The sequence below is a fragment of the Eriocheir sinensis genome, chromosome 12, assembly GCF_024679095.1.
Source record: "Eriocheir sinensis breed Jianghai 21 chromosome 12, ASM2467909v1, whole genome shotgun sequence".
Lineage (NCBI taxonomy): Eukaryota > Metazoa > Arthropoda > Malacostraca > Decapoda > Varunidae > Eriocheir > Eriocheir sinensis.
Genome location: NC_066520.1, coordinates 2,746,689 through 2,768,338, shown reverse-complemented (window position 1 = coordinate 2,768,338; position 21,650 = coordinate 2,746,689). Strand labels below are relative to the sequence as shown.

General features: G+C 42.6%; 1 protein-coding gene across 4 annotated transcripts in view; it reads left to right on the top strand.

Annotated features, from left to right (window-relative positions):
* Positions 1-21,650, top strand: part of LOC126997302 (uncharacterized) — a 173,270-nt gene that overhangs the window by 53,820 nt on the left and 97,800 nt on the right. For all 4 annotated transcript variants that reach the window (XM_050858302.1, XM_050858304.1, XM_050858301.1 and 1 more), the window contains exon 5: positions 2,158-2,291. In XM_050858302.1, the coding sequence (XP_050714259.1) occupies positions 2,158-2,291 (134 nt within the window). The remainder of the gene's footprint in view (positions 1-2,157; positions 2,292-21,650) is intronic.

Genomic DNA, 21,650 nt, shown 5'->3' with positions numbered 1-21,650 from the left:
TTTTTGAGATATTAGCTCCTAAAGATATTTTTCCATTTTATCCATGTCTTACCATTTGTATTTATTTGATTGGCATGAAATTTTCGCATATTATTGTGTGTACCTTGTTGACTTACTGGAGAATGATAAGGCATCTGGTCCCGCGGCACGGGAGTGCCAGCACACCTGCTCTCTTCTATCTCTAAATACCTCACTACTCTCTTGCTTGTTTTCTGAGTCTTGGCCGCTCCATAAGCCCTCTTGATGTTAATGTGACTTTTTCTGGTTGCCTTGCGCTTGTACATCATTTGTAAGGATGTTTTTTTGGCTGGAGTGGAGAGAAAAATATGACACAATTCTTCCCGTTTGTGTCTCGCTTGGCACTGGCGTGGTGGTGTCTCTTTCCCTCCCCTGCCTTGCTGCCCGGAGAAGAGAGAATGACAGATGACAAAATTTACGTAGAAAAAATTATCCTAATTCAACTTTTACGTATATACAAGCATTGAATGGTACCGCATATGTTGACGCGCATGTCTGGCTATGATGCAACAACCCCTCCAGGGGGGGAGGGGTTTTAATTTTATAAAAATAAACCTCACCACATGGCATTTTAGGCTTTCCCGGCCATGCTGAGCGAAAAACATGTATTAGTTCGATTTTAACCCGTACCGTACTAGCGACGCGTATACGTGTCAGCGTCTATGGTTGCAGGAAATACTAGCGACGCGTTTACACGTCGGGCTTGCTAAACACCATTACAGTTGATGTAGCGGGTTTATTTTTGCTACAGAGACTGCTGCAGACAACGGCAACACTGCATGAGTGCGTTTGTAGCATTGGCAACACTACCCAAACTGGGGAGGACTCGCAAGCCACCTGTGACATCAAGATCAGGACCAAGTGTAAATAATGTTGAGGCGGCCCATCTCTTTTGCCATATGGCGATAGGCAGTGAGTTTGAGGTTTCCTCATCTGAAGAAGACGTGGGAGCACTCTCAGACTCTGGTTCGGACAAGGATTATGTGCCAGATGAGGAGGATATAGGCTATATTGACCCGCCTTTGTAACACGAAATTCTACTGTCTTGAAAATTCTGAAAATCCCACACATATATGTAGTGCGGCGACTATGCCTGATGAACGAGCCTCCCATAACCCACTTAGCCAGTGGGGTACCTCTTTGGCCGACTCGGTAAGGAGTGGCTCTCCCGTCACGCTGGTCGCAGGTTCAATCCCAGGCAGCCGGGGAATACCCTCTCCTTGTTGTGATTAATTTCTCATGTGTTTTGATACACGCAGAGGACGTGTAGGAAAATAGAAAAAAGAGAAAATAAACTCCTGGGGCATGACATATACCCCATGAAATGGTGCTCTGTGGAGTATTCTACATCTGTGTGCAACAAAAATGGGCTACCTGGCCTCTGTCACTTGTCAAATCCTCCATAAACCATCGATCATGTACAGGGGCCGTTTCCAGCCACACCGTGGTAACACTTCATGGAGTTCTTCAGCGAAAAGTAGGTCTATGACATGTTTTTTTCTTATTTTTTCCACTTTTCTCATCACATGGAACATTTTTAAGCCAAAAAAACAACAACAAAAAAAAATTTGCTGGTACTAGGCAAGCCAAAAATATTTAAATCGGCCGGTACTGTACAGGTTAAATATATTCGTCGAAAAATACCCCGTAGCTGCCCCCCTCAGTGGCTTTACGAATGTGGACAAATCAGATTTGTTAATGACCAATGACACTGTGAATGAGAAATAATGGCACAAAACTTAAATGTAAACAAGTAAATTCAGACTGCACCAAATTTTTCTTCAACGTTGTAGTGCGAGAATGGAATAAGCTCCCACCTTCAATGGTCCAGTGTAACACGATTGACTCCTTTAAAACCAAGCTCGACTGACACTTCCTTCAACTTAATATTAACTAGAGTTGAAATGCAAAGTTTTGGAGCTATCTGATGCTTAGTTTAAGGACAGACCACCTAGCTGGACTATAGGGTCTGTGTGGTCTGAATTTCTAATATTCTCTCTCTCTCTCTCTCTCTCTCTCTCTCTCTCTCTCTCTCTCTCTCTCTCCCCCCTTCCACCAGAGGCTCAAAGGGCCAATGGGACAGATCAGCGCTGCTCTACATACGCTCCCAACTGTCCCTTTACCTTTGGATAATTTCAGAAGAGGGAGGTTGAGGAACTACTGATTCGTTGTCACCAGCTAGAACAGCTGCCTGAGTCGTCACAAACACCTGGACCTGCAAAGAAGAGGCCAAGGATTGAAAGGACATCTACAGACTCTACTATTTTATCAAGGTAGGAATTACAGATTTGGTATGTTTCTGGAATATCTTCACTACCAAGGCTTACAAGAGGATGTGCTCTGTCGAAAGGGAAGGAAAGGCTGGATGATGGAAGTGACTTGGGGGAGATGGAGATGGAGTCAGAGTGGAATGCTAAAAGGTATAGAGCAGAGGTCAGCAACCCATAATTTGAGAAGAGCCAGTTTCTTTTAGCTTGTCAGATAAGCAGTACTGCTGGAGCTGCAGTAAAAATTATGAATGGAAATTATAAAACATTAAAATTTTCCTCCTCCATATAAGAGTTAGATAACATACCCACAGACAAAATAATCAAATACACTGTACAGGAAATCCCCGATATACGAAAGCTCGATGTACGAAAATTCGGATATACGAAAGTGAAAAATATAGGACAATTTTCGGTTCACGAAAGACATGCTTCTGAAAAATACGACAGTTTCCACTGTTTCGTACCCGATGTCTATATCGCAGTGATTAGGCAGCAAGTGTCCATGTCCAGTCCCTCCACTTCAACGCTCATCACTTAGCGTTGCCAGTTTGTGAACCTCTTCGACTCGAATCAAACACATCCCAGCCAGCGTGAGGAACGTGAGGGTGATGGAGGGTTGGGGGGCTTGGTACTGTTTGGCACGTGTTTCGCACGAGAGTTAAACTGGCCTTTCACAGCTTGGGAAGTAAACATTGGCAATGTTAAGTGATGAGTTGTAGTGACGAGTTAGAGGGGATTGTCCTAACATATGTAATGCATTTCTATAACAGTAAAGGAACAGGAAATGGTAATTGTTTTTAATTATTTATGAGCCTTGCGTTTCATTGTATTGTGAGTAGTAAATTGCTTTTAAGCATAGTTATATTTAACTTTTTTTTTTTTTTTTTTTTGCTGGTCCCAAACCCCCCTATTTATTAACAATCCTATGGGGGAAATGGCTTCGATATACGAAAAATCGATAAACGAAAGGTTTTTTCAGTCCCTAACCCTTTCGTATATAGGGGATTTCCTGTAATAACAATATTATTAATAAGAATAATAACTAATAATAATAATAATAATAATAATAATTATTATTATTATTATTATTATTATTATTATTATGAAAATAACAATAATAAAAATTATAATGATAATAATAATAGTAATAATAATAATAATAATAATAATAATAATAATAATAACAACAACAATTATAATTGCAACTCACAAAATAAACTTAAATTTATGAAAGCCACTTTTAACTTAATTTGGTGTCAGGAACCTATTGTCAATCCTTTGTTGTTTGTTACCATGGCTGACCAAATATATACTTAAACAACATGCTAACTGTACTTAATACCTATATTCCCCTTGTTGGGTTTAAACTTTAATGTGACCTTTGCTACTGAGTTTCTTTTGAGAGCTGCTCAATGTCTGGAGTGTATGCTCTCATTTCCCCTGGCTAACGTATTCGTTTTAAAGCCGGTGGCAAAAGCCGCACACTTCTCTTAACCTCTAAAGGACCAGGGGTGGCTGTATTTTTGGTACTGCTGGGACCGGCCTTCCTGCACTAAACCCCCAAAATTGCCTGTTTTCACACACACTCTACGCTTAACCTACATTGCACGAGTGAATAAGATAGATTTTGTACTAACCATCAAGTCTTCCTCTTTCTAATGACGCCATCCAGAAGTCTCTACATGCCGTGGTTACAGAGAAACAGCGAGTTGAATAGGAGAGACTTTTGGGGTGAGCGTGCCATGTGTCTGATTTGCCTCCCTGGCTATGTCTAGGGAGTAAAAAAAATGAGTGCCCCACCCTCTCTTTACGCAAGATGTACTATAATATACACTCCTTCCACGCTATACAGCGCCTCTTGTGTGTGGCTAGCAGACCTTTCCATCTTGTTTATGCCCTACAGTGAAGTGTGAGAGCCATTATAGCCTAGTTTGTGCCGGGCGGTTAGGAGCGGACACGTCCAAATCACTGTCAGTGTTTCCTTCCATGATGAGAGTGTGGGAGAGACGGATAAGTGCTGCAAGTGGCTCGCGGGCATTGATGCCATCGAGTTTACCATGAAAAAAGGTGAAAAGTAGCTATATTTAGCGAAAAAATAGGAAATCGGTTATGACTGCCTCTGACCCTTCCCCAGTAAAGCGGCTATAGCCGTCTCCGGTCCTTTAGAGGTTAAAAGAGCTGCATGCGGCTGCGGAGCAGAAGGTTGCTGACCGCTGGTATAGAGCAATATAAAGAATCATTCGTTATTTCATCGACGCCTGCTCCTAGGAGCTCCCACCAGGGATGGCCACAGCAGAAGAGTTTCCATTTTTCTCTATCCAGACACTCCCTCCTTGCCTGCTCAAAGTTTCTCAGGGATCTTTCACCCCTCTCCCTAACGTACTCCTGCACCCTATCTCTCCATTTCACTGGAGGTCGTCCTCTAACATTCCCTCCCTCTATCTCGCTCACATACACCCTTCTGGTTATCTTACTCTCCTCCATTCGCTCCATGTGACCAAGCCGCTTTAAAGTCTGTCGCTTCACTTCTTTCACCACTCCACACTTCTTCCCTTCACCCCCGTGACACATTCTAAAATGGCCACACACTTTCATTACTCATTCCATCCATCTACTCACAACACAAGCACTCCTCAAATACAGTAATTCCTTGCCATATCGCGGTTCACTTATCGCGGTCTCACTATATCGTGAATTTTTAAATTGTATCGTATCGCGGATTTTTCGCTATATCGCGGGATTTTGAGGTTTATAGATATTTTTATATATTTATTATTTCAAATATTTTTGCGGTAAAATGATAATTTTCTAGCCTAAAAAATTAAAACTAAAAAAAAGAATTTTATATGTTAAAATTACGTTGGTTTAAAAGTGTAGAAAGTGTTTAAGAGTACAGGAGGTCCTCAACTTACGATGGAGTTCTGTTTCTAATGACGTGTCGTAACCCGATTTTCGACTTTCAATTTTCCATCGCGGCCTATTGCGCTGTTAGGCTTTTCCCTGGTTCACTCCTCCCCCACTTCCCTTCTTTCTTCTCCCTTTCAATCCCCGTATTTCTCTCCTTCCTTAGTTGAAAAGCGCCGGGTTGTGAAAGTCTCTCGTGACCGAGGCTCAGGACAAGCGATTGGTCTTTGAGGCGTTTTCAAGACCCTGTGGGAGCGAACTCCCAGTGTTGGAGGCATCTAACACAGCAGTATTTAATTTCCAAGCACAATTTTTATCCAATTCAATTTATGGTCACAATTTAAGTTATTTCGAAAGCGCTTTTAATATTTGCACAAACTGTTAACTCGCTTAAATTTCTAACAATGCCTTCGAACCTTAAGTGTGACGTCTGTCCTGGACGATTTGCAGCTCAGTACTTCCAGCTGAGTAGAACTTGCCGCCTCTGCGTTCAAAGATTACAACTTCAGAAGGCTGTGACTGAATGGTAAGCCAAACATAATGATCTTGAAAAGAAATTCGAAGCCCTTCAGGAATTTGTTGCAAGCAATGTGGCAGTGACTCCACCATCGATGGTGGAGAGGCCCTCCACCGAGACTGTGCCCTCTCCAGACGAATCTCCTGCTTCACGGGAGGACGTGTTACCTGCCTCACAGGTTGACTCCCAGCCTGCCTCACAGGCTAACCCCCAGCCTTCCTCACAGGCTACCCCCCAGCCTGCCTCACAGGCTACCCCCCAGCCTGCCTCACAGGCTACCCCCCAGCCTGCCTCACAGGCTACCCCCCAGCCTGCCTCATCGGCTAACCCCCAGCCTGCCTCACAGGCTAACCCCCAGCCTGCCTCACAGGCTAACCCCCAGCCTGCCTCACAGGACAACCTCCAGTCTGCCTCACAGGCTGACCCCCAGCCTGCCTCACAGGCTAACCCCCAGCCTGCTTCACAGGCTAACTCCCAGCCTGCCTCACAGGACAGCTTCCAGCCTGCCCAACTTAACGCTTCTCTTCCTGCTTCACAGGATGTCGGGTTCCAACCCGTAGGGAATGGAGCCAAACCGAAGCAGGCAACCAAGGATTTACTGACCCCCACTACCTTCAATAGGTTCCAGGTGCTGGCAGACACCATGGAGGATGAGTTTGAGACTCGCGTAGTTGGGGACTCCATGGTGCGTGGCCAGCTGGTTGAGTTCTGTGGTCGTTCATCAAACGGCCGCAGAAAACATTACTGCTATCCAGGTGCCAGACTGGACGACATCACTGCAGTGTGCGATGATGTCACGAGAAATGCCGACCGAAACACCCTCTTTGTCATTCACGCGGGGACAAATGACGTAAAGACAACCCGTTCTGAGGAACTGCTTGAGAAATACCGCCGCATGATCAAGCAGTTTAAATGTAAAACGGATGCCAGTAACAACATAATCTCAGGAATCCTCCCGAGGGTCGGTGCCGAATCTAGCTTTTGCAGTAAGGCCTTCAGCACAAACAACAGACTTCAGTCCCTTTGCTCACAAGAAAACGTCCAGTTCGCTAACTTGTGGAACAGTTTTTACTATGATTCAGACTTGTTTCTTGCTGATGGCATCCACTTAAACTCTGTTGGAGCAGCCCGTTTCGGGAGGCTGCTCTGTGACCAAGTGGCTCTTCGAAAGCCAAAAAATGCGGAGGCGAGAACACCAACAGCTCCACCATAAGGGAGCACTCAACCTGCGAAACCCCCGACTCGAATCACATTAAAGCTTGCTATGTAAACACTCGCGGCCTACGTAACAAATTTGAAGACTTAGAAGTCCTCGCAGCTACAAATCATTATCACATCATCGGAGTCACAGAATCTTGGATAGACACTTCAAATAGAGATTTCATTGCGGAATATAGATTACCGGGTTATACCATCTTTAGTCATGAAAGAGAGAATAGACAGGGTGGAGGCGTTATCTTTCATATCCACAACTCTCTCCATCCAGTATCCGTGAAAACAGATATTATAACCAATGTAGACACGGTCTTCATTGAAATAAAAAATAAATCTCGTAAAATAGTAATTGAACTTATCTACAGACCGCCAAGGCAGACTCTTGGTATCGACCACGCATTAAGTGAATTATTATTAGAAACAAGTAGCAGTTGCGAGGCAGTAATTATTGGGGACTTTAACTTGCCAGTGAAAAGATGGGGTGAACCGTTGAACTGTCATACAGGGCTCGACCTATACACAAATTTACTAGAAAGTGATTTGCATCAACACGTTCAAGAACCGACTCGGGAAAATAATATACTTGACCTTATCTTTTCAACGACAGCTGATCTAGTTAGTGAAGTAAATGTTGGTCCAATTTTTAGTTCTAGCGATCACCAAACAATCACATTCAGCATCAATATGAAAGAAAGTAAAGTAACTCCTAGTAAAGAAAAGGTGCCTGATTATCAGAGAGCGAATTTCGTAAGACTCCGATCAATTCTAAATAATTCTGACTGGACTGAAATTTCGGCGGAAACAGATATTGATAAATCTTGGGGGGCCTTCACCACAATATTGAACAATGCCATAAGCATATGCGTACCCTGTCGTAATAGACGTTCAGCTTTTAAGAAGAAACCCAAATGGTGGAATAACGAAATTCAAAATAGCCTATCTCTTAAAAAACGCGTATACAGTAGATACATATCAACTCAGAGTGAGGCTGACAAACTAGAGTTGGATAGAATTCGCCGCGAAACCAAGAAATTAATAAAACGAAGCAAGAAAAATCTTGAAGAATATATAGCGGGAATGAGTAAATCTAATCCTAAAGAATTTTTGAGCTATGTAAATAATAAAAAGTCACTCACTTGTGGTATCGGACCGCTTGCTAATGAAAATGGCAACCACACGAACGATGAAAATGATATGGCTACAATCCTAAATAACTTTTTCGCATCCGTATTTACCGACGAAGATTGTTTATCACCTCAACCGCCGGAGGTTAGAAGGACCGAAAAGATGTTAAGTGGTGTGCTCGTTGTAGAAAGTGAGATTTTACGCACAATTGAAAAGATTAAAGTAAGCAAAGCTCCTGGTCCAGACAAAGTTACCCCTAGCATCTTAAAAGAAATCAAACATCAAATTTGTAAACCGCTCTCCATCATATTCAATAAATCTTTTACAGCTGGAAAAGTTCCGTCGGATTGGAAACTAGCAAATGTCACACCAATTTTCAAAAAGGGGGACAAGTCTTATCCAGAAAACTATCGATCAATTAGCCTGACATCGATTGTTTGTAAGTTAATGGAGACTATCATTCGTGACAATATGGTGAAATTCTTCGAAGAAAATAATATAATAAATAATTCGCAACATGGCTTCCGTAGTAAACGCTCATGTTTAACTAACTTACTTGATTTTTTTCATTATATTTTTGAGGTGTTCGATGAAAGCAGATCAGTAGATATCATATATCTGGATTTTCAAAAGACATTTGATAAGGTCCCCCACCAACGATTGCTCAGCAAACTATTGGCGCACGGTATCTCGGGTAACATTCACAATTGGCTTGTGGACTGGCTCTCCGAGCGGAAACAGAGAGTAGTTCTAAACGGTGTTACATCTAACTGGCTCGATGTCAGAAGCGGCGTACCTCAAGGATCAGTGCTTGGCCCCATGCTCTTCTTAATTTATGTTAATGATATCGATGATGGGCTCACTTGCAAAGTATCAAAATTTGCTGATGACACAAAAGTTGCTAGTAAAGCAACTGTGACACTCGACGAAGAAGCTTTACAATCAGATCTAGATCGACTTGCACATTGGGCCAATCATTGGCAAATGAAATTTAACGTTGACAAATGTAAAGTGTTGCACATCGGAAAAAATAACAATCGCGTTCGGTACGTAATGAATGGCAAACAACTTTCTGCAGTAAGTAAAGAAAAGGATCTTGGAATCACTATATCAAGTGATTGAAAGCCCGGTCAGCATTGTTCAGAGGTAGTTAAAACTGCAAACAAATTGGTTGGCTTCATCGGACGAGTCTTTAATAATAAATCGGAAAAAGTAATATTAAAACTGCATAATTCGTTGGTTCGACCCCGTCTAGAGTACTGTGTACAGTTTTGGTCTCCCTATTACAGAAAAGACATAGAAAAGTTGGAACGGGTTCAACGAAGAGTAACAAAGATGATTCCTTGGTTGAGAAATTTATCATATGAACAAAGGCTTAAAGAAGTAAATTTATTCAGCCTATTAAAACGAAGAATGCGAGGCGATCTAATAGAAGTGTTTAAAATGTTTAAAGAATTCAGTGATATCAATGCGGAAGATTACAATTGATCGATCAAATAGAACAAGAAGAAATCACAATTTGAAGATAAGTGGTAAAAGATTCTCGTCGCACAGAGCTAAACACTTCTTCTTCAATCGAGTTGTTGATGTTTGGAACTCTCTACCCTGTGATGTCGTTGATAGTACAACAGTTACGGCCTTCAAGAATAGATTAGATAAGTATTTTGAATCCAACCAGCAACTAAGATATTACTCATTGTCGTAATAACGTTAAGTTCTTTCGAATACTGGTGTCCTTGTCCGCTTTTATCGCCCGGTTAGTGGTAGCAGTAATGGTACTTCTTTCCTACATAATTTCCATGTAGTTTTTCCATGCTGCATGGTTCTTTTTCCTTTCCTGCCAGCTTTGGCTGGAGGGATGGGGGATGGGGAGGAGCCTTCACCTTTGCTGTCCTTCATCTTCCACCTTTGATTAGATAGTTAGTGTAGCTTGTCACAAACAGCCTCGTAAGGACCAGCAGGTCTGCTGTTGTTTGTTCTTTCTTTGTGTTTTTTTGTGTTCCTTCTCATTTCTTTCTTTTTTTCCTTTCCCCTCCCTCCCAGTTTTCTCTTTTAATCTCTTTCCCTTCCACTCACACCTTTTCTCTCTCCCTTTTTCCCCACCTTGTGTGTGTAGGGATGGAGGATCAGTAGGGAGAGTCAGGTCAGGTCCTGAGGGAGAGTCAGGTCAGGACTTCGATCAGGACATGACCTTGTGTGTGTGTGTGTGTGTGTGAGTGAGTGAGTGAGTGAGTGCGTGCGTGCGTGCGTGCGTCCGTACGTTCGCATTTACCCAGTTGTATTTACCTAGTTGTAACATATGGGAAAAGAGCTATGTCACAACTAAGTATATACAACTAGGTAAATACGCACGGATGCACTCACTCTCACACACACGCACACACACACACACAGAGAAAGGGAAATGGAAAGTCTGTGGGGAGGGAGGGGCAGAAGTAAGTCAGGTCATGTCTAGACTGAAGCCCTGACCTGACTCTTTCTCAGGACCTGACCTAACACTCCCTACTGACCCTCCCTCCCCACACTCTTCTCCTTTCTCTTTGTTTTCATCCTCTCTATCTCTCCCTGTTTCATCCACTCCTTTTCCTTGTTCTCCCTTCTTACATCCTCTATCTGTATTTTTTTTATCACTCACTCTGTCCCTCTCCTCCTCCCTTTCCCTTTCCATATTTACCTAGTTGTGTTATAAAGGAAGTGAGCTACGCTCATATTGTCCTTTCTCTGAGTATTCTTCCGCTCCGCTCAACAAACTAGTTCCTTCACGAAGTTTGTATTTATGAAACAAATGTTGGAAGTCGAGACAAGAATTAAAGAATCATTTATTGGAACCGTGTTGTAACGACGAAACATCATAGGTCGAGACTGTCATAACCCGAGGACCTCCTGTATAGTAAGTGTTTATAAGAGTGTGGGAAAGGTTTATATGAGTAAGGGGAGGGTTGATAAAGCCTTAAAATATTTATATATACAGTACCCTCTCGAGTTTCGCGCTATCCGAGTTTCGCGATCCTCGAGTTTAACGCTTAGCCTAAATTCTTACCATCACGACTTTCGTGCATTACCATCACGAGTTTCACGTTGCTTTGACATGTACGGGTCACGTCTACCTACTGTCGGCGTCATGCGTGCTGCCTTAACCCTTTCCTTGCGCGCGGGACGGGACGCGACTATCCCCTCAGGTGCAGTCAGGCAGCCCAATGGGGGGTCTCTTTTAACCTCTGTATCTCAAAAACTATTCATCACAACTAAAAACCAAAAACACCATTGGAAAGAGGAGGCCCAGATCTATAGGAGTCAGTTATGTATGCCTCTCCTGCGAACGTACATGCACGTTCAGGGAGTGATGAATGTGAACACTTACGTCGGTGCGTGTGGGATGATCAGCCATACTGAGGGAACTGCGGACATCTTTCCTTGAGATTCTGGCAAGGTTGTATTGCCAACTGCAATATTTACAACTATTTGGTCAAAGAATCAGTCAGGTGATAGGTGAAGCTATGCAAAAATGCCACTATGTTGGGCAAGAACATCCACCAGTTACTCGTCCGTAGATTTACTGCGCTGGGCTGATATGATTTTCCACCAAATTTAGTGAAAAACCCACTCAATTGGCAATCCTGTGTTGTGATAAATAGTGTTGGAACACTCTCATACGCGGGAGATTTGAGTGCGGCTGGAGCTCGCAGTAAGCGTTTAGCACCACCAACAAATACGCCTAACGCTCGCTGCGAGCATTTAGCAATGAAAGGGTTAAAAGGCGGTGTCCAACCATTGGGGCTATGGACAACCGCAGTTGCCTGTATGCCCAACCGGGAGCGAGTTGTTGGTTTTCCTTATGAATGGAAAACGGTTGTGAGTACGAGCGTGGGTACGTGGGTAGCGAACGGCTGCATGTAAACAAACAGTCGACGGCAGTGGCTGAGGAGTGAGGAGCAGTGGAAGATGGCCCACCAAGAGACTCTTAAAATGGACTGGCAGAGCTGCTTTGCTTACTACTTGATTAACAAGATAAGAGAACATCCCGTGCTGTGGAACCACAGTCCAAAAATCTTTTTATCAAGTCTATGAAAATTGTAGATCTCCCAGTTTTGTTTTCCTTTTCTTCTTCTTCTTCTTCTTTTGACCTGTAATGCATGGCAGCGACGGTGAAAAGTAATATTGAAAAGTAGCAAAAGGGCGTAGAAAAACAAAATCGGGGAAAGAAAAGGACAAAAACACCTAAGTTCAGGGTGAAGTGTATAAGTGCGCACTGTTAAGTAACTAAGGGCCGCTTTCACAGTCACTTTGTTTTGATCGTTACCAATGGCAGCGATCGCCGCTTAGTATTTCACGTGAAACTGGCCGATGGGGTAGTGGCGGCTGCAGACGAAGCGAGAGATGTTGAGAGTGTGGGGTAAGTGCGGGGCTAGGCTAACCCCACAGCCGCCACTATCCCATCGGCCAGTTTCAAAACAAACAAAATGACTTTGAAAGCGGCCTTAAGTGCATGTTGTGAAGCATAAAAGTGTGAAGAAGGAGGACCTAAGAAGCGATACAAAGCGTTACAGGTCAAAAGAAGAAGAAGAAGGTCCACTACACTGGCCGGTGTTGCGAGAAATATCTCCCCGATATTCTGCTGTCCACCACGCATGCGTGCTGTGTGACTGCTTGTGATCTTTGTGAGCGGTGAGGGAAATATGGGAACAGTAAGGAAATTGAACCTCTCTGCGAGCTATTTTGCGGCGGCGGCAGCGGTTTACGTTCAATGGGCATTGAAAAGTCAATCATGATATTAGTGATTTCATGATTTTCAACAGAAAGAGTTAGTTAGTTTCATAACACACAGAAAACTACCAGAAAAATATAGGTTTGTCCAACTGTCCCACGGGTGACAGCGAGCGACCGCCCTTACTTTAGCAGACGACACCACGTGGATCACAAGCGTGTATTCAGAACTGCCAGCCAGTTATAAGGCAGCCGCCTTCAACTGGGGCTGAAAAACGATCTGTTCCTACTTCCCATTTGCTGCCTATTAACAATGTACGTATTTTGAGATAACAAGGGAGTAAAGTCGAAAAAATTGTGATAACAAAGGTGTAAAGTCGGAAAAAGTCATTATTGTTGTGATACAGTGAATTTACCGTACCCAACGGTTATGTTTCTCGCAAGACACTTAACTCCTCCAGGACAACTCCACAAAAAGAACACAAACCACTTACCACTAATACAGCAGGGGTGCAGGCTTTCCCTGCAAGCGCCTCCCAGAGTTACAACGATAATCCTAACAGGCTTGATAGTAATACCTATTTGTAATCACTGTAGGAGGGCACTTATCTTTAGAAGGGTTTCAAAAGAAGTGGTCTTTTGAAGTTCGTCCTAGAGGAGTCCTGTAGTCCTTGAGACAAAGTATAAAACAGCACTGCCGCGAGTTAATGTGTGAGCCGCGAGCGCTGAGGTGTTGAATGCTTGAGAGCAGATGTATCAACAAGATATTTTCAAAAGAAGTGAGTAACTACATCACCTGCTCTTTGCTAGATTCAGTTGAATTTAGCAACGAGTACAGCCTTGTTAGTTCATCTCCTGAGGCAGTATAAAGTTAAGATGAAAGTGTTACTGTTTGGTCATTCTTACGTATACGTGATCTGTCTCGGTTTGGGAGTTGGGATCGTGAGTTTGTTCTAGCAAACGGGTTCAGAGATCGGGTGTTATGAGTAGCTTAATGGTACTTCGACCCTTCCTCCTCGACCACCCTCAGTATCACAGGGGTGTTGTTCACTTGCGAGGAACTGGTTTGGTGAGGTACGTACTACAGGGATGCAATCTTGGGTGGCCTGACATATGCCCTTGAACACCGGCAGTGAGTATAGTTGATCCCCAGATGCCTGAAGCATTATTCAGCTGAATAGCTACGGTAGTGGCAATTGAGGGCCAACTAGCCGGTCCGGGACTGCCTCCTTGTACAGTTAGGGGTCTTTTTTTTATAATTGCCCTTTTAATTGAAACCACCCCTATTAATCAAACCCTTTTAGACTATTTATTTCAATATTGAGCTTGCTTCTATATTTGCCACAATGGATTCAAAACTAAACCCTGAGGATGCAGTCACCCTTGGAGTAAATAAAGACTCTGTTCCCCAAGAGATAATTAAGACCCCGAGAAGGAGCAGGGGAATCTTTAAAAGAAAAATAACACTCCTTCTTAAGCAATTGAAAGAATTAACTCAAACAGATTCCTTGACACCCTCTCTAAGTAAGAGCTTGACCAATAAAAAAGAATTAGAAATGGTACGAGTGAAACACTATGATGACAATAAATAAAGTAATGGATCAAACGGACCTTGAAAGTAAGGATAAAACTTACTATGCCTCAGAGTTGGAAGATCAAATGAATTTCTCACTACAGATTGAAATAGAATTAGATCAGTATGTTGAACTAAATAAGGATCAGGATTTAAGAGGTGCTCAAAGTGATATTACTTCACAGAATCTTATGCAGTTTGTCACAGATGAATTTTAGTGAAGGTAAGCCTCCTCCATTGAATTGTGGAACATTTTTGGGAAAGGAGAAGGACAAGTTTGCTTTTAATACCTTTTTAAACCAATTTAATAATGTGATTGGGACGAGAAAGCATCTGACTGATGCTACCAAACTATTTGAGAGATTATGCTCTCTCAGTAGTGAAACATTTATCCATTACGGATGCTAATTACAAAACAGCCATCCAAATGCTGGAGAAAGAATTTTTAGACAAAGAATTCAATATTGATGAAACTTACAAGAATACAATGAAATCTTATCATAGCTCTTCGTTTGACCCTGAATATACTTCCACCAAGATTTTCATAAATGAGATAAGGACCTATTTAGCCGAGTTAAAGGCACATGGCTTTAACTTGCTGGAACCAGACTCAGCTGGTCATTCCCTTATCAGCCATATTATCTTTGACAAACTGCCAGCAACAGTAAAAAGGGAATTCATTCATCTTTTATCGAAGAATTTCCCACCATAACTGAAATCTTTGAAAATTATCACAGTTCTCACCACTCTGAGTAAAACTTGTTCAGTAAAGCCTAGGAATTTTAATAAGGCAACAATAAGCCTTCCTTAGTTGAAAACAAACCGCCAATGAAGGCCAGAGAAAACCAAGCACCAAAGGGTACACTCCAGAATTACAAATCCTTCTCCACAGAATTAACTTGTAAGTTATGTGGGGCTGGTGGGCATTCTATGGGCCAATGCTCGAACTTTACCAACTTGGAAGCCAAAATTGCCCGACTAAAAGAATTATCTATGTGTACCAGGTGTGCTGGTTCGGGGCACGATGAGAACAACTGTTATGGCAAACAGGGCAAACTTAGATACCAATGCAGAGTCTGTCGGTCAAAAGAACATACTACAACATTGTGTCCCTCGGCCGACAAGAAAGATAAGGCTAAACCTCAAATTAAGACAAATATAAGCTTGTGCCTGGCTCAAAGAAGTTTCGACTTGCCAATTGCAGCCAACGATGACTTTAACTTTAAAGAATGGCAGAAAGAGTAGAAAGGTTAGGTGCCTTGTTGATACCGGAAGCCAAAGATCATATCTTTCGGAAACCACTGCCAAAGACCTCTGCCCAGATGTGAATAAATTGTTTTCCCTAGATTGCGATGTTGAAACCTACATTGGTGCAAACAAAAAACTTCAAACAAATGGCTACAGGAATTAAATTAGAAGATCGATTCACTTTTGCTCTTTTATTGGTGGACAAGACCTTGGATATTAATTTTTACGTTCCAGGGATGAATGCAGTCATTTGCAAATTCAAGGAAAATAACATAAAATTGTTGGATGACCACTTCTATGAGGCCAAGAACCATGAAACTATCCAAGTTGATATGTTGCTAGGCATTGACATTCTACAGTCTATGTCATCAGTGTCCTGGCAAGAGAAATTAGGAGGTAAATGTTTAGTTATGCACAACAAAGTAGCTCCCATTGGAAATGTATTTAACTTTTTGAGTCCAGCAGAACAGGAATTTGTTATGCATCTCGTAACAAAAAAGGATGAGAAAAACCTATGCAACAAAACTAAAACAATGGTTAATGCCATTTTGGACCCTATAAAATCATATTTCAACCCACTTGAACACCTTCTAGAGGACACAGAAGTGGACAATGGACTGGAACATCTCTTTAGCCTCGAGTCCTTGGGAATTAAAACCACTGATCAAGACCTTGTGTCCCTAGAAAGCAAACAAATAAAGCAGTTTGAAAATGGTATTACTTTCAAAGAGGGTCATTATAATGTTGAGTTACCATGGTATTCAGACAAAATAGATTCTGTTCCATCAAATCATTCTGTTGCACTTAACGTGCTGGACTGAGCTCTGGACCACTTAAAAAGAAAGGGGTTACTGGAAAAGTATCAAGCTGTATTTGACCAACAGCTGGCTGACGGCATAATAGAAGAAATTGAAGTAAAACCTTCTCAGTATAATCAAAAGATTTGGATACCTCATAGACCTGTCATCAAAATGGAAGAACAAGTAACAACTAAACTAAGACCTGTGTTCAATTGTTCTTTAAAAACCAAGAAGGAATTACAGTAGAGCCCCATCTAGCACGAGAATTAGGTGGATGAACGCGGTCGCGCTAACTGAATTCGCGCTAATGGAATAAAGAAACCAATATGAAAAAAATTATTTGGTGCACACGTGGATCTGACTTTTGGGTTTGATAATTACTCAAAATAATCACTCACATTAAAAAAAAAACCTTGGCTTGTGTCGCGCATCATGGCGGCTTGTGCTGTGCATCATGGCAGCTTGTGTCGCGCATCATGGCGGCTTGTGCTGCGCATCATGGCGGCTTGTCCCGCGCATCATGGCGGCTTGTGCCAAGCATCATGGCGGCTTGTGCCAAGCATCATGGCGGCTTGTGCCACGCATCATGGCGGCTTGTGCCAAGCATCATGGCGGCTTGTGCCACGCATCATGGCGGCTTGTGCTGCGCATCATGGCGGCTTGTCCCGCGCATCATGGCGGCTTGTGCCAAGCATCATGGCGGCTTGTGCCACGCATCATGGCAGCTTGTGTCGCGCATCATGGCGGCTTGTGCTGCGCATCATGGCGGCTTGTCCTGCGCATCATGGCGGCTTGTGCCAAGCATCATGGCGGCTTGTGCTGCACATCATGGCGGCTTGTGCCACGCATCATGGCGGCTTGTGCTGTGTCACATGGCGGCTTGTGCTGCGCATCATGGTGGCTTGTGCCGAGCATCATGGCGGCTTGTGCCGCGCATCATGGCGGCTTGTGCCGCGCATCATGGCGGCTTGTGCTGTGTCACATGGCGGCTTGTGCTGCGCATCATGGTGGCTTGTGCCGCGCATCATGGCGGCTTGTGCCGCGCATCATGGCGGCTTGTGTCGCGCATCATAGCGGCTTGTGCCGCGCATCATGGCGGCTTGTGCCGCGCATCATGGCGGCTTGTGCCGCGCATCATGGCGGCTTGTGCCGCGCATCATGGCGGCTTGTGCCGCGCATCATGGCGGCTTGTGCCGCGCATCATGGTGGCTTGTGCCGCGCATCATGGTGGCTTGTGCCGCGCATCATGGCGGCTTGTGCCGCGCATCATGGCGGCTTGTGCCGCGCATCATGGCGGCTTGTGCCGCGCATCATGGCGGCTTGTGTCGCGCATCATGGCGGCTTGTGCCGCGCATCATGGCGGCTTGTGTTGCGCATCATGGCAGATTGTGCTGCGCATCATGGCAGATTGTGCCATGCAACATGGCGGCTTGTGCCGCGCATCATGGCGGCTTGGCGCAATTTTCAAAATTCAGTCGTGGTGGCTGCTCACACTAATTGAGGCTTTCGCGCTAATTAATTTTTTTCTTGGTAGATGGTGGCTCGCTCTAATTGCGGTTCGCGCTAATTGATCTCGCGCTAAGTGGGGCTCTACTGTACCTTCTCTTAATGAGGCTGCCTTCCCAGGTGTAGATTTAATGAATAACATTCTTCAATTACTTTTCTATTTTTGCACCAATAAATCAGTCATGCTCAGTGATGTAAAACAAGCCTTTTTGATGATTAAATTAAAAAATCAAGTAGACCAAAATAGGTTTTGCTTCTTTTGGAAAAGAGGCAAGAAATTGGTCACCTACAGGTTCAAGACCATAGTGTTTGGGTTCACCTCTTCCCCATTCATCTTGCACCATGTGATGAAACATCATGCAAGTTCATTTCCTGATGACAAATTAAGCAAAATATTGGCAAATAATTTTTATGTAGATAATGTATTGGTAACAGGAAATTAAATTAAAGAAATGAAGGAATTATATAATCTGGCATATGAGAGAATGAAGGCAGGCAGATTTACCTTAAGATCTTGGAATTCCAATTCAACTGAATTGAGAGAACAGATGGAAAGTGATGGAAGATTAGTAGAACACTCCAGCGAAGAAGGAAAGGTGCTAGGGTACAGATATAATGTTCAGCAGGATTCCCTGAGCATAGCTCCATGCAAAATAAATCCAGAAGCAAACACAAAAAGACAAGTCCTTTCTCAAACTTCCAAACTATTTGATCCTTTGAATTTGGCTCTACCTGTAACCATAAGAGGAAACTTATTAATGAGAAAAATATGGAAACTGGAAGGAGGCTGGGACGAACCCCTTCCTGAAGAGATCTGTACTGAGATGAAAAAATTGAGTAGAGACTTGGAGATGCTTTCAGAAGTGTCATTTCCTAGACAAGCTCTAAACGAGCTAAACACATATGGGCTACGTATTTTTTTGACAGTTCTGCTGAAGCGTATGGCTTTGTTGCCTACGCTCTAGATGGAGAGGGTAGAAGTACATACCTACACTCTAAGTCTAAGGTAGCTCCATTAAATAAGAGAAATGAACACAGCATCCCCACTCTAGAGCTCATGGGTGTGATATTAGCTTTCAAATGCTTACCTACAATTTTAGAGGCTTATCAACACATCCAAATTTAATTTATAAATATCTGTGTGGATGCTCAGGTGGTGCTAAATTGGCTTCTAACTAAGGATACTAATGTAAAATCCAAATTCTTGAAAAACAGTGTTAGAAGCTGATGGCCTGAAGACTGAAATAAGTAAGAAATTCAAGTTACCTGTAGCATACCACTATGTACACACTGAAGAGAACCCAGCAGATATGCTAACCAAAGGGTTATCTTATAGCAAATATTTAGATAAAATGAAGTTCTGGCTGGAGGGACCACAGTGGCTTACTAATGATTACCACTGTGGCCTCAATACCCTTTGTTGAGCATAGCGCCTTCTCAAAAGGGCAAAATATGCACTGCTTGTACCTCTCAGCCACCTAAAGTAAATACAGGAGTAATAAATATAAATAAATACTCTTCCTTTGAGGGCTTGTTGAGGTGCACAGCTTACCTATATAAATTTCTAAATAAAATAAAGGATTGTGATCCTAGAAAGAAAGCCTTAGAGTATTGGGTAAAGGTGGCTCAAACTGAGTGTTTCCAGAATGAACTGAATTTCTTGAACAATCCAAATAATGCAAATGAGAAAAATATTCCTCCTCTGGTATCTAACCTCAACTTATTTCTAGATGGAAAAGGCATTATAAGGTCCACAGGCAGGATAAGTAAGTGTCAATACTTGAAGTATGACGTACATCACCCTGTGTTACTCCCTAAGGAGCACAGGTTAACTACATTGATAATAAATAACTGTCATAACAAAATGCAACATTTAGGCATTGGAACTACCTTGAATTATTTAAGGGAACAAGGGTACTGGATCCCTAAGGGTAGGATGGCAGTCAAGAGCACACTAAGCTCTTGTAATGTATGTAAAAAGTATAATGCCTTGGCATTTAAGTACCCAGAATTCACAGATATGCCTAAGCATCATATAAACCTAATAAAACTTTTTCAACATGTCGGGGTAGATTATACTGGCCATTTCTGGGTCAAAGATGAACTTAGTGATCAGTCAGTCAAGGTTTATGTTTTGGTATTCACTTGTCTTAATATTAGAGCTGTTCACTTTGAATTATTACCTGACATGTCAACAAAGAATTTTCTGTTAGCCTTTCATAGATTTTGTAACCTATACTCTATTCCCCATTACCTGTACAGTGATAATGCCAAAGCCTTCTTAAAAGGTGGCAACATTTTAGAAAACTCCCTACAATCCAAAGAAGTTCAAGAAGAACTGGAGAGAATTAACATCAAGCATGTGAGAATTCCCTTATATTCAGCATGGGTAGGCTCTGCTTGGGAAAGGTTAATAAGGGTGCTCAAGAATTGTTTGTATTAAGTAGTCGGAAGGGCCAAGTTGACATACTTTGAGATGTTAACATCCTTGTCAAGCATTCAGTTGGCCATAAATTCTAGACCCTTGACCTACCAATCCAGTTCAGAAAGCTTGGAGTTTATAACACCTAACTCCTTCTCGAAACTTCATGGGGACCCATCTCTCGTATTGAGGGGGGATGGGGAAGTGTGGGTCGATGACCAGAGCCAGCCCTCTTTAGAAAAGACTCTTGAAGTGCAAGAAGAAGTATTAGAAAGCTTTAAAAAGTTGTGGTATGAGAGTTATCTACTCAGTTTAAGAGAACATAGCAGAAACCTATATCAGTCAACTTGGGAAAACAAAATTAAAATAGGAGATATCGTTCTGATTAAAGCTTTAAATAAACCCAGACCCTTCTGGTTAATGGGCACTGTCTTGCAAATTATTAAGGGATTGGACAATAAGAACAGTCAAGGTCAAACAAGGTAATGGAGCAGTAGAATTTCATTCTATATGTAACCTTTGTCCGCTGGAGCTCACTATAACTCATCCGGGTAGAGATTTGGTATATGACCAGGGGGCCTCCCACAATAATGCCAACCCCACCCAGAGTGGCGGTGATTGTGTCGGGGCGCCTCGGCCCAAAAGGAAGGCTACAGAGCGGTTTAACAAAATGCTTAGGGATAATTTAGATAACTTGTAAATATCTTGGTTGTTTCAATACTTCACCTACTAAGGCTGAAGACTTTATAATTAATTTTGGGTAGTAGTTAGAATTATCAGGGTTAAAAATATGCTACACCCTCCCAGGCGAGGATTGATTAAAAAATATGCTGCACCTTCCAGGTGAGGATTGATTAAAAAATATGCTACACCTTCCCAGGTGAGGATGATTAGTAAAAATGCTACACCTTCCTACAAGGTGAGGAAAGGGTAAGGGCAAGTCTATTTGGATGAAATGTGCAACGATCTCAACCCCCCTTAATTGCATTTCACTCTTTTCCTCTTACTAAGATTAGTCCCCATTTCTTTTCTTTAAATAAATAATTGAATAAATAATTACTCTAGATGGTTAATTGCGATTTGGAGAATCGCAATCTCCTCTGGGGAATGTGTTAGGAATTAGGTCAGTTAACCAGGGGATTAGACAAATTAACTATTTCCCTTATGGAACTAGTCTCGGGCCAAGAGTTCAAGCCAACTAAGAGTATCGTCTGAGCTCAAATAAGCCTTGGATGGTACTTAAATACCTCGCTCACGGGCTCCCAGACCGAGACAATCACCTTATTCACTGCATGAAGACTAAACACATTTACCATGAAAGGAATAATAGTTCAGTGTTTCCTTTCAT